General features: G+C 43.8%; 1 protein-coding gene and 1 long non-coding RNA gene across 51 annotated transcripts in view; both read left to right on the forward strand.

Annotated features, from left to right (window-relative positions):
* The window catches only part of CELF2 (CUGBP Elav-like family member 2), a 524,207-nt gene that overhangs the window by 436,459 nt on the left and 65,069 nt on the right, over nt 1–22,679 (forward strand). For 27 of the 50 annotated variants that reach the window (XM_083700428.1, XM_083700394.1, XM_083700404.1 and 24 more), the window contains 2 exons: nt 7,987–8,121; nt 21,146–21,175. In XM_083700428.1, coding sequence (XP_083556554.1) covers nt 7,987–8,121; nt 21,146–21,175 — 165 coding nt within the window. The remainder of the gene's footprint in view (nt 1–7,986; nt 8,122–21,145; nt 21,176–22,679) is intronic. The other 23 variants (XM_083700387.1, XM_083700388.1, XM_083700398.1 and 20 more) reach the window with 1 other exon arrangement.
* On the forward strand, nt 8,143–12,679 carry LOC310826370. The gene is made up of 2 exons (XR_014555798.1): nt 8,143–9,680; nt 10,056–12,679. It is a non-coding gene; the product is annotated as an uncharacterized lncRNA (long non-coding RNA).

Here is a 22,679-nt window from a genome sequence, read left to right on the forward strand (position 1 = left end):
CCACTTTAAAAATCAGTAGGTATCAGCAGGGTTAGCTCCTGTGCTAAAGGTGCTGCTTCTCCTTTGCTGAAAAACAGGTCAGTTTGTGCTTTGTTCCTTTAGAGTCAACGCGTCTGGTTCCTTACAAAGATCTATCAGCAGCAACTGCAAAACAGCGGTGCTGATCCATAGCTATGTATTGGGGTGGGTGGGTGTGTGTGTGTGTGGTATTGTTTTTTTGTTTTTTTTTACTCTTGAGTCAGTTCTCTTGAATGCAGCGTTTTGTAAAAGATATACAGTATACATGAGCTGGGTGTTTAATTTACTATAAAATCAGCCTCCAGCTGAAAACCTGTGAAATCGTTTTAGTTAATTTGCCGTATTTATCAGTTTACCAGCGAAACTTGAGCAGGCCAGTAGGGAATTCATCATCTGCAGCAGTTTGGAAAATTAAAAACAAAACCTTTGTTGTTGTTGTTGTTTTTCTCGGGGTGGCGGAGGAGAAAGGGAAGTTGAAGCAGCGGCTGCTTAGATCGCCGCCTTCCCTTGTACATCTACAGGGAGAGAAGGGAAAGGTGTCTGGCTTTACGAAGTTCTTCTGCCGCCCTCCACGTACACTCAGTTTTAATTTAACTTGTCACAATGCCTGCCCCTTTCAGACAAGTTATTTAATGCTGAACATTGCATCCGAAATACCTTACGAGCTGATGGACCACTCCTAAGAGCCCTCCTTGATATGTAAATGGGTTGCGATAAAACGCAGGTCCTTCCTCCTTGGAAATGTTGTAAAGCATAAGCTATATTCTAATGACATCGTTCGCTGCATTTCCGCGCCCACGCGCCACATCATTGTCTGCCACCTGGGATGACTTAAGTTTTTTGACATTGTTACATGGCGGGACGGAGTGGCATGCTTTACTCAGGGACTGTGTTCACACCATACATTTATTTTTATTTTTATTTTTTAAATTTTTATTAGATTTTCCAGAATTATAACGACTATCACATAACAAAACAACAAACAAAAACAATGACATAAAAAGAAAAGATACATCAGAGAAAAACAACCATACAATACAAAATCCCTCCCACCCACCACCATAACAAATACACAATAAAAACAAACTTAATCCTTTAAAAATCCAACTTTGTGTACATATTAATTGACTTCCTCTAGTCCCTCACTTCTGAACTTCCTTGTATCTGATTGTAACAGCTTTCCAATATCATTATTAAACAAGAATACTTCCAATTGTAATCTAATCTAATTATTATTATTATTATTATTATTATTATTATTATTATTATTATTTTGTTCACTTTTCTTATTGTTCTGAATCCAATTTATTTAAATAAATCCTAGTTTAATCCTAGGCCTATTTGGTACTTTCAAGTGTTTTCTATTTTTTAATATTACAATATTTGTTCAAATAGTCCTTAAATTTCTTCCAGTCTTCTTGGTATTCCTCTTCTTTCTGGTCGCGGATTCTTCCAGCCAGGTCAGCTAGCTCCGAAAAGTCCATCATCTTCATCTGCCAATCACACCATACATGTAAGCACATTCCCTTCCTTCCCAAAGAATCCTGGGAACTGTGCTTTCGACTTCACAGAGCTACAATTCCCAACGCCCTTAGCAAACGATAGTTCCCAGGATTCTTGGGGAGGGGACTGCTTTAAATGTATGGTGTGTACACAGCCCCAGATGCCATTTTGGGTGGTTTCCCATGATATGCCATTCCACACTTATTTGCGCCTTTAGTTGCATTTTATTCGCACTTGGTTATACTAAGGCCACAACCTTTCATCAGCTAACGAAGCCCTAATTATGTGGGCCTTCAGAATTGACTATAAATGCAATTCTGTTGGACTGCAAGTTTTAAGAGCATAAAAATCCTTTCTTAAAACCATTCCAAGTTAGTGGCCATCACTGCCTCCTTGTAGAAGTGAGTTCCATAGTTTAACCATCTGCTGGGTGAACAGGTTATTTCTTTTGTTTGCCTGTCCTGAATCTTCCAACATTCATCTTCATTGCCCCTGGGAGAAATGCTCAGAACCAGGGGTGAATAAAAATATTGAATAAAATATTGGGGGCAGGTACGCTGCACCCCAAATAATCAATCACAAGACATTATGCATGCACACCATGTCAATGCCCATCAACTAGGGGGGCAGCCCCTAAAATATTTTAATGGGGGGGCAAGGAGTTGGCTCCTATGCTCAGAACATCATTTTCCACTTAAGGTGAAGCCTACCTGAGCCTCTTTGAAAGTCATCAAAGATCTCTCCATCGCCTCCTATCTCAACCCAGCTTTGCAAGGTGAAGAACTTTTTTCACCTTTGGGGAGCAGTAGGAGGTAGAGCAAACTTTTCCAGCAGGGGCCGGTCCACTGTCCCTCAGACCTTGTGGGGGGCCTGATGTCAGATGGCAATGGTGGTTGCTCGTGAGTAACCAGGCAGGCCTCAGACCTGTCTTTTACAGGTTTTATTTTGGTGCAAACTATAATAACAGTTAAACTGAATCCTTGATGTGTTGTGTGGGAGCAGTAAATATCTATCCTTTTTTGGGGACGCAGGTGGCGCTGTGGGTTAAAGCCTCAGCACCTAGGACTTGCCGTTCGAAAGGTCGGCGGTTCGAATCCCTGCGGCGGGGTGCGCTCCTGCTGCTCGGTCCCAGCGCCTGCCAACCTAGCAGTTCGAAAGCACCCCTGGGTGCAAGTAGATAAATAGGGACCGCTTACCAGCGGGAAGGTAAACAGTGTTTCCGTGTGCGGCTCTGGCTCGCCAGAGCAGCGATGTCACGCTGGCCACGTGACCCGGAAGTGTCTCCGGACAGCGCTGGCCCCTGGCCTCTTAAGTGAGATGGGCGCACAACCCCAGAGTCTGTCAAGACTGGCCCGTACGGGCAGGGGTACCTTTACCTTTATTTACAGTGTAGAGCCGCAAGTTCATGTCTGCCTCAAACGCTAGCAGAATCCAGGAGTGGTTGTTTCCTGGACCTCCCCCAGCATAAAAGTCTCGTTACTCCCTCTTTGCGCTTTAGACCTCTGCGCAGGGTGTGCGATGGAAGAGGCGTGCTTCCCTCTTGGCCGGCTTGGTCAGGAGCGGTGCTGAGGCTCCCAGCAGCATCTTCTCATCCTTTCCCCTCTTCCCCACTGGAGGTGGGGCTTTCCTCATCACCGGAAGAACTGCTGCGCAAGATTTTCAGAGGCTCCCTGTAACACGACGGCCCTTCTGTTTCCCGCCCCTGTTCTGATGGCGGTTCCCTGACACCGGACTACATTTTTTTTGGGGGGGGGGGTAATGAACGAATTCCTATCCCCCACAAATAACCCATAGATGCATTTTAAATAAAAGCACACATTCTACTCATGTAAAAACACGCTGATTCCCGGACCGGGTGATTTGGCTGGATCCGGCCCCCGGGCCTTAGTTTGCCAACCCCTGAGGTAGAGTAAGGGTCTGTTAGGAGCTGGTGTCAGGAAATGGTCGGCAAATAAAATAAAATAAAATGTCAGTGACGTTAACTCTTTATTCAAAGAAACCAAAACAGTGCAGGCCTGGTGATCTTGCCCCAATGAAGCAGTTCTGAGGACCAAAATGGAGACCTTATACCTGGTGAATTGTACTCTACAATAAAGCTTTGTTCTTCGTGAAATTTGGATTGAGGCCCAAACGAGAACTCACCAGTTTGTTTGCTTTGCTTAATGGTTCAGTTGCTATCTTTTTTTATTTCCTGGGCGAGGAAGCATGTTTTCCATATGCCAGCTAGTATAGAATAGCAGAATAATGTTGCTAACTGTGCATGAATATTTGGGGGGAAATTACTTGATGGTGCTCTAGGGAGCGATAAACAGTTGAGCGCCTCAATACAGCTAACCCAAGACACAGACGTACACACTTTCACCGCTATATAGTTATGCACAGTGCGCGGAAAAAAGTATCAAAGCTGTGAGACACATAAAACGGAATGAAAATATGCTGGTTTTCTCTGTACAGTACTCTGCTGCACTACATGCCCCCCCTCTGCCCCCCCCAGCAAATCCTTGCTAATATTCCTGGATGGGGAGAAGGGGAGGGGGCTTGAGGAAGATTCCCCCCCTCCTCCCCCATCCGTCCCCCAGTGGAATGGAAACGAAAGAACTCCTTCATTACTAAAATAATTTGCACAATAATAGAAATAAATAACTGAATGGCAGGTTCTCTGGAGGAACGATTTCTCTGCGCTTCCCTACCAGCGCTGACTATGTGCTCATTAGCAGTGCATAGAATTTGCATGACATTTCCAGAGCTAAGGAAGGAATGAGATATCTGCTGTATAATAAGCACTTGCGGTTTGGAGGAAGATGGACAAGAACAGTGACTTGGCAATCTTCCAAGCCTTTAAGATCCATCGTGTATAGGTCTGGTCTTGGATGTCTCTTATCTGACATCTGTCCCCTGTCGCTTAAGACCCCCTTTTCCCGCCACCCCCTGGGGTTGCACGTGATCAAAGAAGGAGGAGGAATAAAAGGAAAGACTCGACCGGCGGCTTTCAAGCTTCCGTCTTCAGGGAACGCTTTCCACCTCAGCCTGTTTGCTGCTGAAGAAGCACAGCCGCTGGCCACAGAGCAAAGACATGTTGTAGAACAGGGAGGCATGTTTGCGTGTTGAGGTCCCCAAGACACCCCCCCCCCAAAATAAAACGCCATTGACACTTGATTTTAGTTTAAGGTTTTTGGCATAATTTTGGCCACAACTTTATTAAAAATACAAGAAATGTGAGTGGTTGCTTAGGCATTGGTTGCAACTGTCTGACCCCGCATGGGGACAGACTGACATTTGCATGCACATGAAGTTAGTAAGGGAAAACATTTGGGGGGAGAGGCGGAGCTGGGTACCATGCCCTCACCTCTCCCCAAATGCTCCCAGGGGCTCTTGCGTGGCCCTAACCCCTTGACAGGGTTCAGACGAAAGCATGGCGAGCCCCTGGATTCCTTTAACGGAATACCCTTGCAGCAGCAGCATTTGGAGGGGCAGGCACAGCCAATCCATACCCCTCCACCAACCAGTTCCTAAACCAATGCCTAACCGCAACCTTACAAGTTGTGACGATTTGCTACGCAGTAGGCAAAAACAAAATGGCACCAGCCAAATGGACAAAATTCCCCTTCCCCAAAAGCAGATGACCCCATGACAGGCATAGCAAGGTCAAACAAACAACGCTGAACATAGGGAGGGTGGGTGGGTGGGTGATCCGATGCGCACAGCGAAAAGAGGAAGCTCAACGCTGTGCGCAAGGTATTTAAAGGCTATGGCTGTCAATCACAAAATGGCAACATATAAATCTCCCAGCAACAGGAAGCTCAATGATAATGGTGGCCAAACTCTTTTCCCGCCCAGCAACAGTGGGGTGTCTTGTTAGCCCCCACCACAACACATGCTCTCCATGAAGGAGAATACACTTTTTTGGCACATGCTCAGTTCATGTACATGGGGGCATAGGAAACTGGCTTTATACTGAAACAGACCACTGGTCCTCTGGTGCCTAACCACTGTATAGCACCAGCAAGGGTGTGGCTGGCTTTTTAAAAAGTAAATTGCAAGTGCAAAGGAGCTAATCCAGGTGAGGACCTTGGCGATTAGGGGCAGGAGTGTCTTGGCCCATCGTCCCTACGGCAGTCTTGATGGGAAAAGGCAAAGGAGGAAATCCAACAGAAATCCAGAGTGGAGTCCTAAGACGGTTAGATGGCACCCAGGTCTTTAGGTTTGATGAGGCCCTAAGCTACTGAAGGTAATGGGGCCCTTTATATGTCCAGCTGTCCTTTGTCAACAACAAATTGCCGCTGTTTTTTGAGTTGAATATGTGCTGTATGGTAATTTATGGACCTAATAGTTATCTAAAGCCATTTGCACATAACAAAATACGTATTTTATCAAAGTAATTGTTGAACTGAAATACAGTTCATAAGGTACCACTGTATATAGAAATGAGCAAACCGGTGATATTTTAGGGAGCAGGCTAGCAGGTAGGGCCCATTACTTACATCACAGGAGCCTACACAACACAAAACACTGTTGCTGTATGTAGGTTTTATTTTATTTATTTTTTATCTTATATTTTGGAAATGTACATCCACTTTTTTCCCCTTTAATTTTTTTGGGGGCCCCCAAGAGAGTGGGGCCCTAAGCTATAGCTTGTTTAGCTTATACGTAAATCCAGCACTGTTTGAGAGCAACTTCTCTTAACGCCATGCATTTCTGTATTTTCACTAAAATCTTCATTTCTAAATAATAATAATAATAATAATAATAATAATAATAATAATAACAACAATAATAATAATTTATTTATACCCTGCCCATCTGGCTGGGCTTCCCCAGCCACTCTGGGAGGCTTCCAACAAAATATTAAAATACTGTAATACATCAATTTCTATACACATTTCCCCCTAATACATGCATATTTGTAAACACTGGTTGGAGAACTGCATTGCAAAATTTGGAAAGCTGTGAATTTTTGAAGGATAAGTGCAAATCCGGCACTGGTGGCACTTTATCTGCCTCCTGACAACTCCTGCAGCCCAGCTGGTGCCAAACCTCTTGCTCTGCTTTCCTTTGGACCACATCAGCAAGGCTGAGAAGGGAACTATTGTCACCTGCGCAACTCAGGACCTCCGTACTCACTAGGGCAGCCATATTGCAAAAAATGAGAATCTAGACACAAAGCTGTTGCGTTTTTTTGGGGGGGTGTTTTTTTGCAAATTGAAGTTTTTAAGCTTTTTTAAATGAAATTCACCCAAACAGAACAAAAATAACTTCAGATATGAGCAGCCCATATCCTTCTCGGACATTTTAAGCGGTTTTTCAAAAAAATCCAACTATTTTGTTTGAGACTCAGACCAGCTATCAACAGGTAGATTAATTAGCACAGCAAAACGGCGCAAACTTTTAAAAAGCTTTAAAAATATCGGCTGATTTTTATCTGCACTTTATTGGCAATTGCTTCGCATTATGTTACACAGAGGTTTTTTTATTAAGCGGTTTGTGAATTTTTCTAAACATGTTTCTTCTAAAAAAATAATAATAATGTTAAGTGGGACAAACAATTTCGGTAGTAAGAAATCTGCTTCGGGTGCCTGCTGAGTCCAAATTCTGGAGCATCAGATTTGTCAACGCATCCCAACCCAGCTTTAAGCCATTTCAGGCTCTGTCTCTTTAAAGCTTTCTGAATGTGAGCTTGCTTAAACTCAATCCAATGCATACAGCTGCTGCCTTGACCTACTTTGCGTGAGCCTATGCAGAAAAGGAAACCATCTAGCAATAACTTGACCGCACCCCCTTAAGAAAAAATAATAATCTTTGCAAGCGCAGCATTAGAAGTCTTCTGGGGATTAGGTTTCCCCCGTAGTAATCTTGCAACGACTCAGCCCTGATAGGGGGATGCTCATCTAGCAATGTTCGTTTGGGGTGGGAATCACTGTATTGCTGTAGGTAAAGGAGAGCAGGGAATCCTGCCCTGATATTCTGTCTTTGGCATAGTTGCTGCCCATTTCATACAGCTTGTTGAAATTGATTTGGGGTGGGGTGGGGTGTCCCATATGCCTCACAACTCTTCCCTGAGTTCATAGGCTTTGTTTCAGGCATCCATTGTCATTTCTCTTTTCATATATTAGAAAGCAGGGTTGAGGGTAGATTTCATCTAAATTAGAATCTGTGCACACCGCTTAGTAGTAGTAGATTGAGCCAGAGGGGTAGGGATGGTCAAGGAAGGGAGAGGAGAGGAACTATTGCAAGAGAAAGGCAGAGAGTGACTCCAGAAAGGAAAGAGAGAAGGTTACATGTACAGTGAAATGTTTTCCACAGGGCTTGCCGTCAGTTAGTGCTGCCATGTTCGCAAGACCAGCTCTCGTTTTGAAGTGGTAATGAAGCATTGATCACAGATGAGGCAAGGTGGGGGCGGGGAGGGGGAAGAAAGGGGTTTGAATTGCCCTTTGCTCATTCATTGTTGTTGTTGTTTTTATCTCCTAGCTGTGGAAGACAGAAAATTGTTCATAGGAATGGTTTCAAAGAAGTGTAACGAGAACGATATCAGGGTGATGTTTTCTCCATTTGGCCAGATAGAAGAATGCCGGATCCTCCGGGGACCAGACGGGCTGAGCCGAGGTGAGTGCGAAAAGCCTACGAAACCCTCTTATCATTATTTTTAAGTGCTAATTGGAGCTGGAGATCACGGCCGGGGGAGATGAAGCCACTGTCAGCATCTAGAGGCTATGCTCGGAAGCATGCCATGTGACAGAGGAACCCCTGCGAATTCCTTAATAGAAGCTGAAATTATCACCTTTTACTCAACAACAATAATAATAATAATAATAATGCCCAAGAGGTTATCTGTGGCAACGTACATTAAGGCATGTCATTGCCCTCTTTGACAGGTGGAGAGAAAGATTCAACACAGGGGCCGTTTCTCCCATATTTTTAATTTAGATGGCCATCATTCTGACAGGTGGGGTGCACATGAGGGAATGGCTTTCATACTGCAAAAATGCCTGTGGCCAGATGTATTGTGCTCACCTGCCTGCCTCTGGGCCCAGATCACCTCCTAAGATCATGCGGGTGGTTGTGCTTTCACTGTGATGCTCTCCCCTAGTTCAGTTTTCTCTACGGGAGTGAACGTCAACTATTCCTCTAACGCTATAGAAAGTAGGAGGGTGTCTTTGGGGACAGCTGAAGCCTGCTCTCTGCCTCTGGTGACTCCAGATTTACAAAACCAAGCCTGGTCTTATCTGCACCTCTTTGTCTGCTTCGCCCTACCCTGTGTTTGGTTTCTTGACAGCCGTGGGGCTGGGGAACTCGTGTGGACTTGCAGGCGGGGCTGGACTACACATTTTTCCTGGCCACTGGCTATCCTGACAGATATGATAGTCCAGGCTTCCTCCAACTCAGCCCTCCAGAAGTTTTGAGACTACAATTCCCATCATCCTTGACCACTGGTCCTGCTAGCTAAGGATCATGGGAGTTGTAGGCCAAAAACATCTGGAGGGCCAAGTTTGAGGAAGCCTGTTATAGTCCAACAACATCTGCAGGCCCACAGGTTGTCCACCCCTCGACTGAGTGTGGTGGCAATGTTTTGAGCCAGCCTTTATGCAGCAAACTATGTAAAGGGCTTGAAGATATGTAGCATGCCATCACTGTTTAAATGTGTTTGGCTGATATGGCCTGGTCCATGCTGCGAATTTGCAGACAGAATTCAAGGAGGGAACTTATGTGGTACAGATCCCAGGGGGAATTTGAAAACAGCAAGAAGAGGTTAAGTTGCAAAGCATGTGGCGTGGCCATATAGGTCTTCTCGGCTGTTAATGACTAAGCTTTCCTAATCACATCTACTCCGCTAGAAAAGAAATAATATGTAGCATTCCCTGTAACTGCATATGTTGCGATAGATTTGGAAGATGCTGATGTTTATTGGCCTTAGGGTTGTATGACGGTCAGCAAGGTAATGTCTGCAAATTCTGACATTTACTGACAAATCTGTAGAGCCTTGAATGATATCATTTTCACCATATGCAGGTGAAGGAGATTCATCAGACCACAGATGTAAATGTGTATGTGTGTTTTAAGAGGCTCGTGACACACATACGCTGTCATACGCTGTCTTAAGACATACCAGTAAATGTCATTAATCATCAAATATCAGACATTTACCATAACATAGAGGGACGCAGGTGGCGCTGTGGGTTAAAGCCTCAGCGCCTAGGACTTGCCGATCGAAAGGTCGGCGGTTCGAATCCCTGCGGCGGGCTGCGCTCCCGCTGCTCGGTCCCAGCGCCTGCCAACCTAGCAGTTCGAAAGCACCTCCGGGTGCAAGTAGATAAATAGGGACCGCTTACCAGCGGGAAGGTAAACGGCGTTTCCGTGTGCGGCTCTGGCTCACCAGATGCAGCTTTGTCACGCTGGCCACGTGACCCGGAAGTGTCTCCGGACAGCGCTGGCCCCTGGCCTCTTAAGTGAGATGGGCGCACAACCCCAGAGTCTGTCAAGACTGGCCCGTACGGGCAGGGGTACCTTTACCTTTTTTACCATAACATAAAAACCATCAGAAGGTGCATATTGGTTCCAATTTGTGTAGGAGTCCATACCTTCTCACTGGTTAGTGCAATGTGGAATTCATTGTAAAGGGAAACACAACAATATAGTCACAGGAATATTTGTGCACTTAATAAAAATAATTCTGGGCCCCCCAGCTGAATTCTACAACGTGGATAAATTATGCAAATCAAATTAAGCTTATTTGCATACATGTTCTTATTTGACGTAATTTATTCAGCATCTGCCAGTCACGAGATGAGGCCAGGAGCTGTGCAGAACACTCTGACTTCTGTAAATCACTCTCTGCTTCGGAAATGTCATCAGGTATCACTTCTCGTTAAATGTAGCCCAAGATTTCCTTCCGTTTCCCAAAAATACTCTCCCCTGGAAAATAGATCCTGATTTTCTACTGTTTTCTTTGGGGTGAGAGAATATATATATATATATATATATATATGGAGTTCTGCATACCTTACTTAAACTTATGAGGTGGCAAAGGACGTGGTTTTTTTGTTTTTGTTTTTTAAAAAAAGCTTTTCCCTTGCTTTTAAAACTTTCATTTTGTAGTTTTATGTTGTGAACCGCCCTGTGAGCTTCATATGAAAGGCAGCTTGAGGATTTAATTAATTAATAAATTGTAATTAAAAATCAATATGGGGGAGAAATCTCAACTACCTTTATACGTTTAAGTAAGATAAGCTGCAAGTAACCCTACACACACACACACACAATGTTCAAGAAATATCTTCCACTCCCGTGATCTTCCCATGAGTTTTTGTTTCTTACCCCACCCCACACCACTCCCCCTCAATAGCAGAAAAAGAAAATTTCAGCGCAGCTCTAGATCTCCGCATTTTCAAGCCCATCTCCACAGTCCAAAGAGGCTGGAAACTTGACTGCTGAGATTTAACAGAATTTTGCCTTTCTTTACCCATTACAAAATTCTGGACATCTGCCCAATGCACACAGACCTGCTTATGTAGAGTTCAACCAGATACTCAATTGACTCAGTACTGTCCCATCCTCAAGGAACTTAGGAAGATGTGGCCTTGCCTTATTGCTCCATGGATATGGGACTGTCATTGTGCAGCTGCCATACAACGGATGTCAATACCACAGAATCAGTTTATGCATTTTCATTGCAATTCTTACATGTATCCCAAAGGCATGAGTACATCGCCTTGGGGAAAATTCCTGAAAGTACCGAAACAATGTTCTAAAAACTAGCAGGACCCATGTAGATGTCTGTGTTTTCACGTTATCCTCAGTCCTAGAATGGGAACCTTCCTTCTCTCCCATTCCATGGCATCAAGAGCCTTGTTATATTCTGAATTTTCAAGCACGGATGGGCAGGTGACAAATGATGAGAGCATAAGAAAAGCCTGGCTGCTGGATCGGGTCAAAAGCCCATTCATTCCAGCATCTTGTTCTCATGGCGGCCAACCTGATTCTGTTTATCTAATCTATTTAACAGAATTAAATAGCAGGGCACCAAGGGGGGGAGGAAACACTCCTTCCATGTAGTCACTTTTTTTAATTGATCTCCAGTACCAGAAAATTACGTCACAGTGCCAGCGCTACCATTAGACAGAGTGAAGCAGCCATTCCTCTCAAGCCCTTCAGGAAGGCAGAACTGTGTGTACTATATGGCCTGCCCTGAACTCCCACAGCTAGCCTGCTGCCCTTGGGTATGGTAGAGGAGGGTTTAGGGCAGCTCAACTGGTTCCACCGCACTGAGCGCCGAGCCGAGGTTGGCGCTGCAGAGCCTCGTAATTATGACATAGTACATACACAGAACGGAAGGCGAGAGGTGGGGGAGTGTTGGAGCTTCCGTACGACCGAGCTGTAATAGCTCTCCTCCCCGTCATATCTTCGGAATCCATTGACCTCTGCTCCAACGTTGATTAACGACCTAAGCCTTTAATGAGGCTTCAGGCACACTCCCTCATTACGCAGAGTATTCAAACAGCAGCAAAAGGAGTGAGACATGTGCCCTACATTGCTACGTTTATTTCTAACTATGCAGGACAGAAAAGAAATGCACCTGCTCTCTGTGAGAGTCAGTGAACAACTGTACAAAGAAACAGGAAACCAGTAACATCAACATCCGTCTCCCATGAGTCTGGAATGTAAACAGAGTCTTGTGACTCCAAAAACTGCACAGTAGCATAACAGAAATCTAACAGGGAGCACTGAATTTTGGCCTTGAACAGGACACTGCTGAAATTTGAAAGGCCAGTGTCCATTCCTGGTAGAGGACACTGTCCTGTCCATAGAAATAAGGTACAACTGGCAAGTTGGTTCACTCAATACTGAGGAAGATGGACCAGTATTTTCTGAGTCAGAGTAAGCCAGCTTCCCATGTATTTGTATAACTGTCCACAGGATGCTGGAACATCATCCCTGGAACAAAGTAACTCTAGAAAACCTGGTCTGAGTTCAAGGCACACTTTCAAACAAAGAAAGAGACGAATGGGACCGCAGAGAAAATAATAAGAAACCCAGTTGTGGGGATGGCAAGGGCAAGGTGCAAACTGGGACTGGGAACTTGTGACTCATAGCAGCAGGGATGGTCCTTATGGGCCAGACGGTATGCCAAGGCCTTAACCAGAAATAAAACAGGCAGGTTAGTTAATGCTGAAGTTGCATTTGAACAGTTGGCAGGAATGAGCAGTTAACAAGCTCAGGAGAACTCATAATAGGGACAGAACTTCCCAGGGAAGGAATTTGACCTCCAGGCAGACAGGGCAGTAAGATCTCCAGTGGCAGGCTGGAATGATAACTGTCGTTATTTGTACAGTCTCCCAGAAATATCCTCTGGACTTGATAAAGGAAAATGTTGACGTTCGAAGTCTTCAGTAATAATTTAATCAAGAGATTTCTGTGTTTGGGGTGAGTTTGGGATTTTGCAAGATATAGATATGAGATATAGCAGAGCCATCAGGAATACCTAAAGAACTGGGCTGGTGTGCCTCTTGGCTGGGGGCAAGGAATGAGTGGAAGGTAGAGAATGTAAGAATGTAAGAAGATCCCTCATGGATCCCCAGCCATTGATAGTCTCCATGACTTTGTTTAATCTCCGTGTAAAGCTATCCAGGTTGGTAGCCACAACTATGTATTGGCAGTAGCAAATTCCATAATTTAACTACATGCTGTGTAAAGAAATACTTCCTTTTGTTTGTCCTCAATGTCCCAAAATTCAGGAGCAAATGAAGGACAATGAATGAGGAAGCACTACGGACTTGCACCCTTCAATTTGTCTGGTCCTTCTGTGCGGCATGAAATACAGATGTTATACTCAAATTATGGGTTGTAGTTATGTCCCAAAGCAGCCTTCTTCAAAGTTCTAGGTGTTTTGCCTGTCCTTTGAGGGATGGGGCTTCTGAACATTATTTGTGATGACCATAAGGGATTCTAAGATTTTCAGATATGCTCCCAGCCTTAGAAGATTGGGAACTATATATCGAGCTACTCTGTGCTCTTCAGAGGAAACAGCTGAGATTAAGAGAGGTTGAATGATCTTTTCCTGTGACCAGGAAAAAAATACATGTGCAGCCAAAATAAATTTGGTAGAAAATCCTTTTTTATATATAGAGTTACAGCTCAAGCCGTATTATAGCCCCAGCTAACGACCGCAGGAAAGCAAATTAAGCATTTAATTTTTTCATGTTAATAGGACTAATTGGATTAACTATGCAAGCTGGAAATGGATGAGTGCAGGTATCTGGGCAATTAGTTCAATATTAATTGTAGCCAATAGAGAGTCAAGTGTTTTCAATCCTGCACGAGTTATTTCGCAAGGCAAACAGCACCCTGGGTTTATACACTTGTCTGGCAGAGGTTAAGCTCATGTTGTTTCAGTCATGAAAGAGTCCCTGACCACTGTGAGCCATCAGCAAATGATGGGATTTGGCTGTGTGTGTTGATTCGTCCCTAGATTGCAATTGCACAATGAGCCACAAACTGATGAAGTGTAGCAGTGCAGTGCATTGGCCAGATGACGGTTATTACTCTGGGTCCTCCTCTCTGCACAGCCCAGATCAAATTCTTGATTGAACAGACAGATAGATAGAGGGAGCATATTGGGTTATGTATGAAAGCCTAGAAGCCGTACAGACTTTTGTGGCTTAGGAGCAAAGACAGCACAACTAGTAGCAAGCACAATGTTGCATCTGTTGAAAACTGGTGTGTGTAACAAAGAGATGCACAAATTGGGAGAGACATGCAGCACACACTTTGGGGATGGAACCGAAGGCTGCGCAAGTCACACGCTTTTCATGTTTTGAGATTGCTGGGGGAGCCTTTGTGCTAAACTCCATCTGTGCATCTTGTTAGGCTGATTGGAGCATGGAGCCCAGCCATGTCGTTGTGCTCCCAAACATTTTAAAATTTCCTCCGGAAGAAGGGCACCCTTCCAATGCAGGTTTAGGCAACTAGCTAAGATGCTTAGTGTTGCTGTTGCTGCTGTTAATATTACTTGGGATGGGACATAATGAGGGTGGATGGCCAGCTATTTTTGTTTATTAATTTGATCCAAAAATGCTTTCTTTGAAGGGTGGAGAGTAAATTAACTCATCCATTGTTATGTACTTGTTTATTTTGAACCTACCTCTCAGGCAGAATCAATTAGGGCTCCTGGGGAAATTACTGTTTTGCCCGATGGGGCTTGTCCTGTGAGTTTTGGCAAGGTTCAGCCATGTTTTTTAATGTCTGTATGAAGCCATATGGAAAGGTCTGCCAGAGATTTAGGGTAGAGTATGTGGGTTGAGCTCAGCTCTGTTTTCCCCATTTCAGAGGAACCACAGGAGTAATAAAAAGATCTGTACAGGTGCCTAGAGATGGTGATAGTCTGGATGAAGGTGAATAAACTGAAGCTCAAACCCAACAAGAGGGAGATATTTATTATGGGGACTCAACTGATCTGGAAAGTTACAGTTCTGTGCAAGATGGGATGGGAGTCGCACATCTCTTGGAGGTGCAAGATTTAGGGGTATTTTCTGACCCTGCAGAGATCTTAGAATCTCATATCATAGTCATGGCAAAGTGTTTACACTGGTCCACCAACTGTGATCATTGCTAGGCAATGAAAACTTGGCCTGTGTGATTTATGCTTTGGTAACTTTTATATGAAACGTACAGGGATCTAGCATTGCTTTTGAAGACTGTCCAGAAATGTGGCAGCCTACTTCGCTGATGGGAACCCACTCTATTGATATTAAAATAAACTGGCTCCAGAGTTGCTTGTTGCTACAATTCAGACTAATAATTTTAAATCGCCCTTCCCCCCACTCCCTCCAGAAGCTAGTGAGATGCTTCTGACTCCATTGAACTTAGTAGGATTATTCTGAATAAAGAGGTAACAGAATTCTGTGGCTCAGTTCAGACGTTACACTAAACCGTAGTTTAGCATTATGAGAACAAGCCACAGCAAACATAGATTCCCCCTTCACCTCAGACATCGCCACCAGGAGGTATCGGGAAGCTTTTGCTTCCAGTTAAGGTTAACCACAGCTTGTTCTCTGAACCTACAGTTTGTTTGAAGCGACTTGATTGCAAAATGCAGGTTATGAAGCTTACTTGTTTTAACACAACTTAGTTAGCATTAACCGTAGTTTTAGATTTGGATGAAGCACTGCGTCGTAGTTGGAATCAAAAGCTTTCAGACTGTTGCTCACAGCTGTGAAGAAGTTAGAGATGGGGGTGAGGAGCAGATAAGACCCAGGCTCGCGGCAGCTTGTTTTTGTCATACTAAACTACGGTGTAGCATAACGTTATAACACATTTGTGTGTATTCCAAGCATCATGAACTTGGGGAAAGTTTTTTTGGGGGGAACACCGTGGTCCTCCTTCAGATTTTCGTGAACCAATGAGGGGAGACTCTAAAGACCAAAGCAACTTATTTGGTGGGTCAAGTGATTGGTGGGGCTTCCATAAATACTACACAGATTTGATCAGTGAAGGTTGGTGACCTTCTGAACAACCAAAATACATTGTGGGGTGGTGGTTGTTTTTTTAAAAAAAATGTTTTTATAAACATGCTGGAACTTGTGGAAAGGATCACATGAAACCCACTACAGCTTTCTAAGAGACCAAAGGAAGCGTGTTGTGAAGCAAAAGTAATTCCCCCCCCCCACACACAAAATTATTAGGAATGCTTCAGAAATTCAGTCATTGCCAATCCCAGTATAAACTGAAACAATCTACAGCCTCCTGTAATTATGTCTTGATCAGAATTTAGTTATCTGCTGACTTTCAAACTTTCTGAATGTTCTGACAGAGATCTTAGCTGAAAAAAAATCTAGAGAACTACATTTTAAAATGTGTATGTTGAGATAAAATGTGTTTAAATATAGTATTTAAATGTGCATTTTGTGCATTTTTAAATGTGCAGATTAATGCAAAAAAGGAGAGAGGAGGGAATAGATATTTGGGGTGAAACATGCAGAAGTGATACAGACAAGAAACAGGCCACTTTTTGCACCCCTAACCATTATATTGCCAAATGAATATTTCTCAGCAAGCACCCAGGGAACAGTGTATGGAAAGCGGGGATGAAATAGCGTGGGGGAGCCTTATCAGTTTGCAGCTACTGAAATTTGCTTGCAGTACTGATGAGTAATGGCAAATCTGAGTTAAGATACCGTTTCAATTGAGATGACAAGTGTAATAGATGCGTCTCTAAATCTGCGCAGTGACAAGTTCTTGTGCTTCTTTCTGATCCCGTCTGCAAGGAGGAAATTGCTTTGAGAAAACCTTTCTCCAGTCAAACACTGATCTATTCTGGACAGCTGGCAGGCAGTCTCACAGAAAAATAGTGAAAGTTCACTCACTTTAGGATTTACTAGCAATCTGTGACATTCCAAAAGTAGAGTTGATTAATCTGGATCAATAATCCCGGCTACTAAAAGAGAGCCCTGATAGAAAGATTGGTTGCATTTATTTATATATATGTTTTTAGCATCTTTAGGTATGTATTTGCATCTTGGGCCTGCCCTGTTCAGAGGACTTGTGTCAGGTTATAATGCTTAAGAAAGCAAAGTAAATAAATAAATGCAATATTCATCTGGCATAAAAGTGGGGAAAGGTGCGCAATATGAAAATAATAGCAGAACAAGACAAGTTGCAACATGATCACAGTGCTGGTTGTGGACAAATTAAGAATAATGATGATCCACTGGGAAAGCTTGAGTGAATAAAAAGGTCTGTGACTCACGAGGAAAGATTGTAAGTGCCTGGTGCATTTTGAGAGGGACTGCCAAAGAACTGGTATCACCAGTTGGCAAAGAGTAAAGGTAAAGGGACCCCTGACCGTTACGTCCAGTCATGGCCGACTCTGGGGTTGTGGCGCTTATCTTGCTTTATTGGCCGAGGGAGCCGGCGTACAGCTCACGGGTCATGTGGCCAGCATGACTAAGCCGCTTCTGGAGAACCAGAGCAGCGCACAGTAAACGCCGTTTACCTTCCCGCCGGAGCGGTACCTATTTATCTACTTGCACTTTGACTTCCTTTTGAACTGCTAGGTTGGCAGGAGCAGGGACTGAGCAATGGGAGCTCACCCTGTCGCAGGGATTCGAACCGCCGACCTTCTGATCGGCAAGTCCTAGGCTCTGTGGTTTAACCCACAGTGCCACCCACCTCCCCTCCTGGCAAAGAGTAGGGGTGGGGAAACTGAGGGCCAAATGCAGGCTTCTCTGACTTGCCCTCACGACTCTCTCAGGCAATGTCCCCTCTCTAGGCTACACCCCACTCTAACAACTCCCTGTGAGGGATTGCGTCCCTCAGGCTGAAAATGTTTCCCTGCCCCAATGTGGAGGCATCTGGTTGGCCACTGTGAGAACAAGATACTGCAATGAATGGACCATTGGCCTGATCTAGCAGGCTCTTCTTACTTTCTTGCCCCCATATCTCTATGTTCTCTTTTTGTTTTCATTCTGAAAACTGGATGCTTTGAGCCTAAAGGCCTTTGCTCAACGAAAGGGCACAGAATTCCAGCTTTCCTCAACCTGGTGCCCACCAGATGTTTTGGGCTATAACTCCCATTATCCCTTGCCATGAAGATGCTGATGGGACTTGTAGTCCAAACATCTGGAGGACATCAGATTGGGAGAAACTGGTCTATTTTGTGCAACACAACGCTGAACCACTTGTTCGAAAACTTGATGCTTTGGAGGAAAGCATAAGGTGATGTGGACATTCTGGTGCCTGATATGTGTGAGTAGGAAGATATTTGTTAATTATTGCAGTTTGCACGTTGAAGCATGAGATTTGATTAGCCATATCTTAATGTGCATGATGGTAAATGTTATTAATGGGCGGAAAGCTGCCAGGCTGCCCTCTTTATCTTCAGTGACCGCTTGGTATTATGTCTATTTACACAGTATTATTACTATTATTATTATTATTATTTAGATTTATGCCCTACCCTAGTTTGCAGGCTCAAGGTTTTAAAAAGCACTCTACCCTTGCCATTTGCCCTCATCCTTAAGATGCATTTTTTAAAGTCTCATCTAACTCGGGTCTTCTTACCATGTTAGAAGAAAGCATAAATAGAGGATTGACTGATTGATTTTACTACATAAAATAAAATAAAATAAAGCACATAAATTACATGCAGCCACAGAAGTTCAGTAGGGAAGTTTACAAAATATATTTTCACTGTATTTGCATATTCTTAAAAACTGGGAGTAATCTAAGATTGAACCAAATAACACACACACACACACACACACACACACACACACACTGTGTGAATTTGGGGGAATCCTTTTAGTTTTGAAGGTGGGGAGGAACATATTAACAACAATTTGATGTCAGCAGCATGGTTACCTTGAGAGCACCAAACTCCATTTTAATTGTGCATCCGGAACTTGCCGATGTGCCATTGAATCCAGCCTGCAAAACAGTGGTAGATGCATAAACTGTACCTTAATGATTCACTATCGTTTTGCACGTTGCTAAAGCTTTTCTGGCCTTCTGTAGGCCAGCTTGGCATATACTAAGAAAGCCAGTGGGGAGGGCAGAATTACAAGCCATACAAGACATGGGGCTACTGCCAAAAGCAACAGCCCATCCTCCCCTTAAGATTCAGTTAGATGTACCTGTATCATGGCTCCATCTCTGTACCATATCATTGGCTGCCACTGGCAGACGGCAGGGGCTGGGGCAACAGCACAGGTGAGACTAAACATAGGAAGAACATGGGGAACTTACTTATACCTAGTCAGGACACTGGCCCAGCAGGCTCAGTATTCCCTACTCTGACTGGCAGGGGCTTTCTAGGTTTTAGGCAGGAGTCTTTCCTAGCCCTACCTGAAGATGCTGAGGTTTGAACCTGAGATATGTTCCATCAGATGTTATGAAGAGCTCAGAGGGGTCGCAGGCTAGTGCTGTCATCTTAAGTATTGCATGTGACCCAGTATTGCGTGTAATTTTGCGAAATTCCTAGGCAAAAGAAAAAATTAGCTGGAGTAACTATTTCCTCAACAAATTACTTCCTCCTTAATTCTTTCTTTCCTCCTTTAAAGTTGTGTGCCACATGTTGATTCTCATTCATAGGAAAATTATAACATGGGCAGGAGCTGCCAGAGCAGATCTCAGGCTACAGCTGCCCCCTGTCAGGAAGATGCGCCCCACGCTGGTTCCTGGAGCTAGGCATACCTACCTTCAGTCTGGCTTGCATGTTGCAGAATACCGTGTGGAAGAGCTCATGATAGGTCACCTCTGCATGCAGTGGCCACCAGCAATGTCCATTGTTACCATGATCATTCTCAACATGATGGTGGCAACCTGCACTCATAGCTGTCAACTTACAGATTTGAAAATAAGGGACCAGCAGCCAAAATAAGGGATTTTAGTCAACCAGCTCCCAAGCCAAAGGCAGAAAGCCCAGCCAGCCCAGCAGCCAAATGAAGCCCAACCAGCAAAGGGGGTGCAGCAAGGAAAACCACTGTCACCTCTCTGCTGGGAAGTGCTGAGCAAAGGCGAGTCCCCAGGCAACGCGGCCAATTTGATCGGCACAAGGCATGCAAGCTCCACCCCCCCCCCCAGTCGTTCTTAGACTCCTTATTGGGTGAGCAACGCAGCCAAGCAACACAGTTGGAGCCTCCCTCCTCCCTGGCCGGCAGGGAGGGAGGGAGAGGAGCTGCTTCCTTTGAAACCCGGGAAATTTAAGGGACATCATCAATAAGGGACAGCAGCGGGAAACGGCGCTGGGATAAGGGAGTTTCCTGCCAAATAAGGGACGGTTGACAGCTATGCCTGCACTGTGAGCCACAGCACTTGTTGCGGCCACAGAGTGAGGCAACGTTTACATGGACCGCATTTCAAGGGTCTTCCACATGGATGCTGGAACATGTACCCCAGCTCTCAAATGTTCCCTGATCAGTATGTGGATTGTGGCTTTTTGTCAGAAGTTGTAACCAGTCAGTTTGCTTCTCTCCAATGTTGTTCTTTTCCAGTAAATCATTTAATTGTCTCTACGCATGCCCCATATACTTCCACACGCTGCTGTTGTCTTCCTCCATGTACCCATCACTTCCTTCCTTGAATAAAGGGAATACTAATCCCCACGCTCTTGAGAAGACTTGGGATAGAGATATTATTTACTCCTTTTGCCTATTGGGAAACCGGGGCATGGGGCTGCAGATGACATGAGCAGAAATGTGGTCAGAGTTCGTTTTCCTTGAGTGGCCCTTGGTGGGTGATTGCACCCCACCGTCAATGCTACAAAGGCTGCTTCTCAGAACCATTGCTCTAAGGAAACCATACAGAATTGTACTTGTTTCTGTAGAGGAACGAACGGAGAGGGCAAGCCCACGTAAGAGACTGCAGTGCCTAGCTGTTTCATAAGTGCCAAAGAGCAGAGAGCAGGAGCAACCCTCAAGAACTGGGAAGGGGAAAGCCTGGGAAGATGGGGAAATAGTGGACAATTTGCTTGGATGACTTGGGAGCTGCTGCATCAAAGCCTTTACCTTGTGTAACGACTTTGCTGCAGCTGAGAGAATGAAGATGGGTAACCCTTATTTATCTGCTTATAATGAGTACTGTTTTAAAGATAGATGATTTTGAGACTGATGGTAAATTTGGACCTCTTTAATTTTAGTGCACAGCCTCAATATGGAGTCTAGCCGAGGTACTGTAGACCATTTACCATTTTACTACTACACCTATTTGTCTAGAATTATGTATAGAAAGTTGTTAATATGTTTGAATATTTTTAATTGTCCCCCCAAAATGTTTCCTGGATTATACCTGCAAAAACCTGTCATGTGTCTAAACAGTTAAAATATCACCAGCTGATCGGCTGTATCAGAAAAATACATAATCTCTTAGTACATAATTTTAATATTCAAATTTGATGATAGTGCTAAGCTATGCCATTTATTCCTACATGAATATTGTCCTCCCTGGTGCTGAGGACTTTAATGTTTGCCATAAAATGCTGTGTATGATATTAAAATGCATTGATAGAATTTAATCGGACAATGTCATAGTAGCTTTGAGTTCAAGCAAACATTGCCTCCTCTGTGATCCAGTGTGGGCACAATACTGCAAACCATAGTTTACAAATGGAGAGCCAATCTCAGCAATGCATACACCTCTCCCACTTTCCAGGAAAAAAATCCACTCCTCCCTTCCATTTCCTTGTTTTACCTTAACCACTGCTTAGTGCCATGGTATGGGAGCCCCTCTTTTGACCAGAATTGGAAACCATGGTTTGAAATAGTTTTGCAAACCCTGGTCAAAAAGACACCTGGTTAAGCTTGGCCATGATTGATTGATTGGTTGGTTGGTTGGTTATTGATTGATTGATTGATTGATTGATTGATTGATTGTAGTGTTTATACACTGCCAACTCATGTAAAATGTCAAGGCACTCCAGTGGACCAAAGAGGAAGGGCACATACCTGACACTGGCTCTGATATGCAAGCTATGGTTTGCAAGGTGGCAGAACTGAATTTGCACCAAACCATTATGTTGTTCAATTAAAATGTTAATGTCTTCCTGACTTGATATTCTTTCCAGGTAGATGCAAACAGAAACAAAACTAAAACCAGCCATGTTTTAGATTCACATATTGCCTTCCATAAAACAGTCTGTTTGACTGTAAAATATATTCTTCGTTTTGCTGATTGACCACGGGGGCAAGAATATTGAAACTTTAAAAAATAGTCTTGGTTTGCTGTAACTTTCATGCCTCAGGTCTATAATGAAAATGTGCTTCAGCCTTTGTCTGTGTATTTAGATTTGCTTCATTTGGAAACCTTTTAAGTTGTAGCGGTAGTAATAATAATGATGATGATGTCTGGATGAAATTGAGTGGAACATGCTGTTATTTTTCCCCCAAAACAAAACAAAAACCCAAGTTTCCAAACAATGCCAAGCTAAAAAAAAAAAAAAGCTTAAAAAATCAATGTACTTTTAAAGTCATTAGAGATCACCAGCAAAATGAGGCTAAGCTATGATAGCTAAGCTTTTAGTATGTCTCAGTATTGCTGTGAAATCATCTTGAATCTGCACTATTTCGCATCCGCTTTTTGTGGGAGGCACCTTTAGCGAATGTAAGAACAAATGCAAATTTCAAATGACATTTTTATTAGTTAGAACTAAGGCAGACGTGTAAATAAGTTTGCAG

This window comes from Podarcis gaigeae, assembly GCF_964106915.1.
Source record: "Podarcis gaigeae genome assembly, chromosome: 10".
In the NCBI taxonomy this organism is placed as follows: Eukaryota; Metazoa; Chordata; class Lepidosauria; order Squamata; family Lacertidae; genus Podarcis; species Podarcis gaigeae.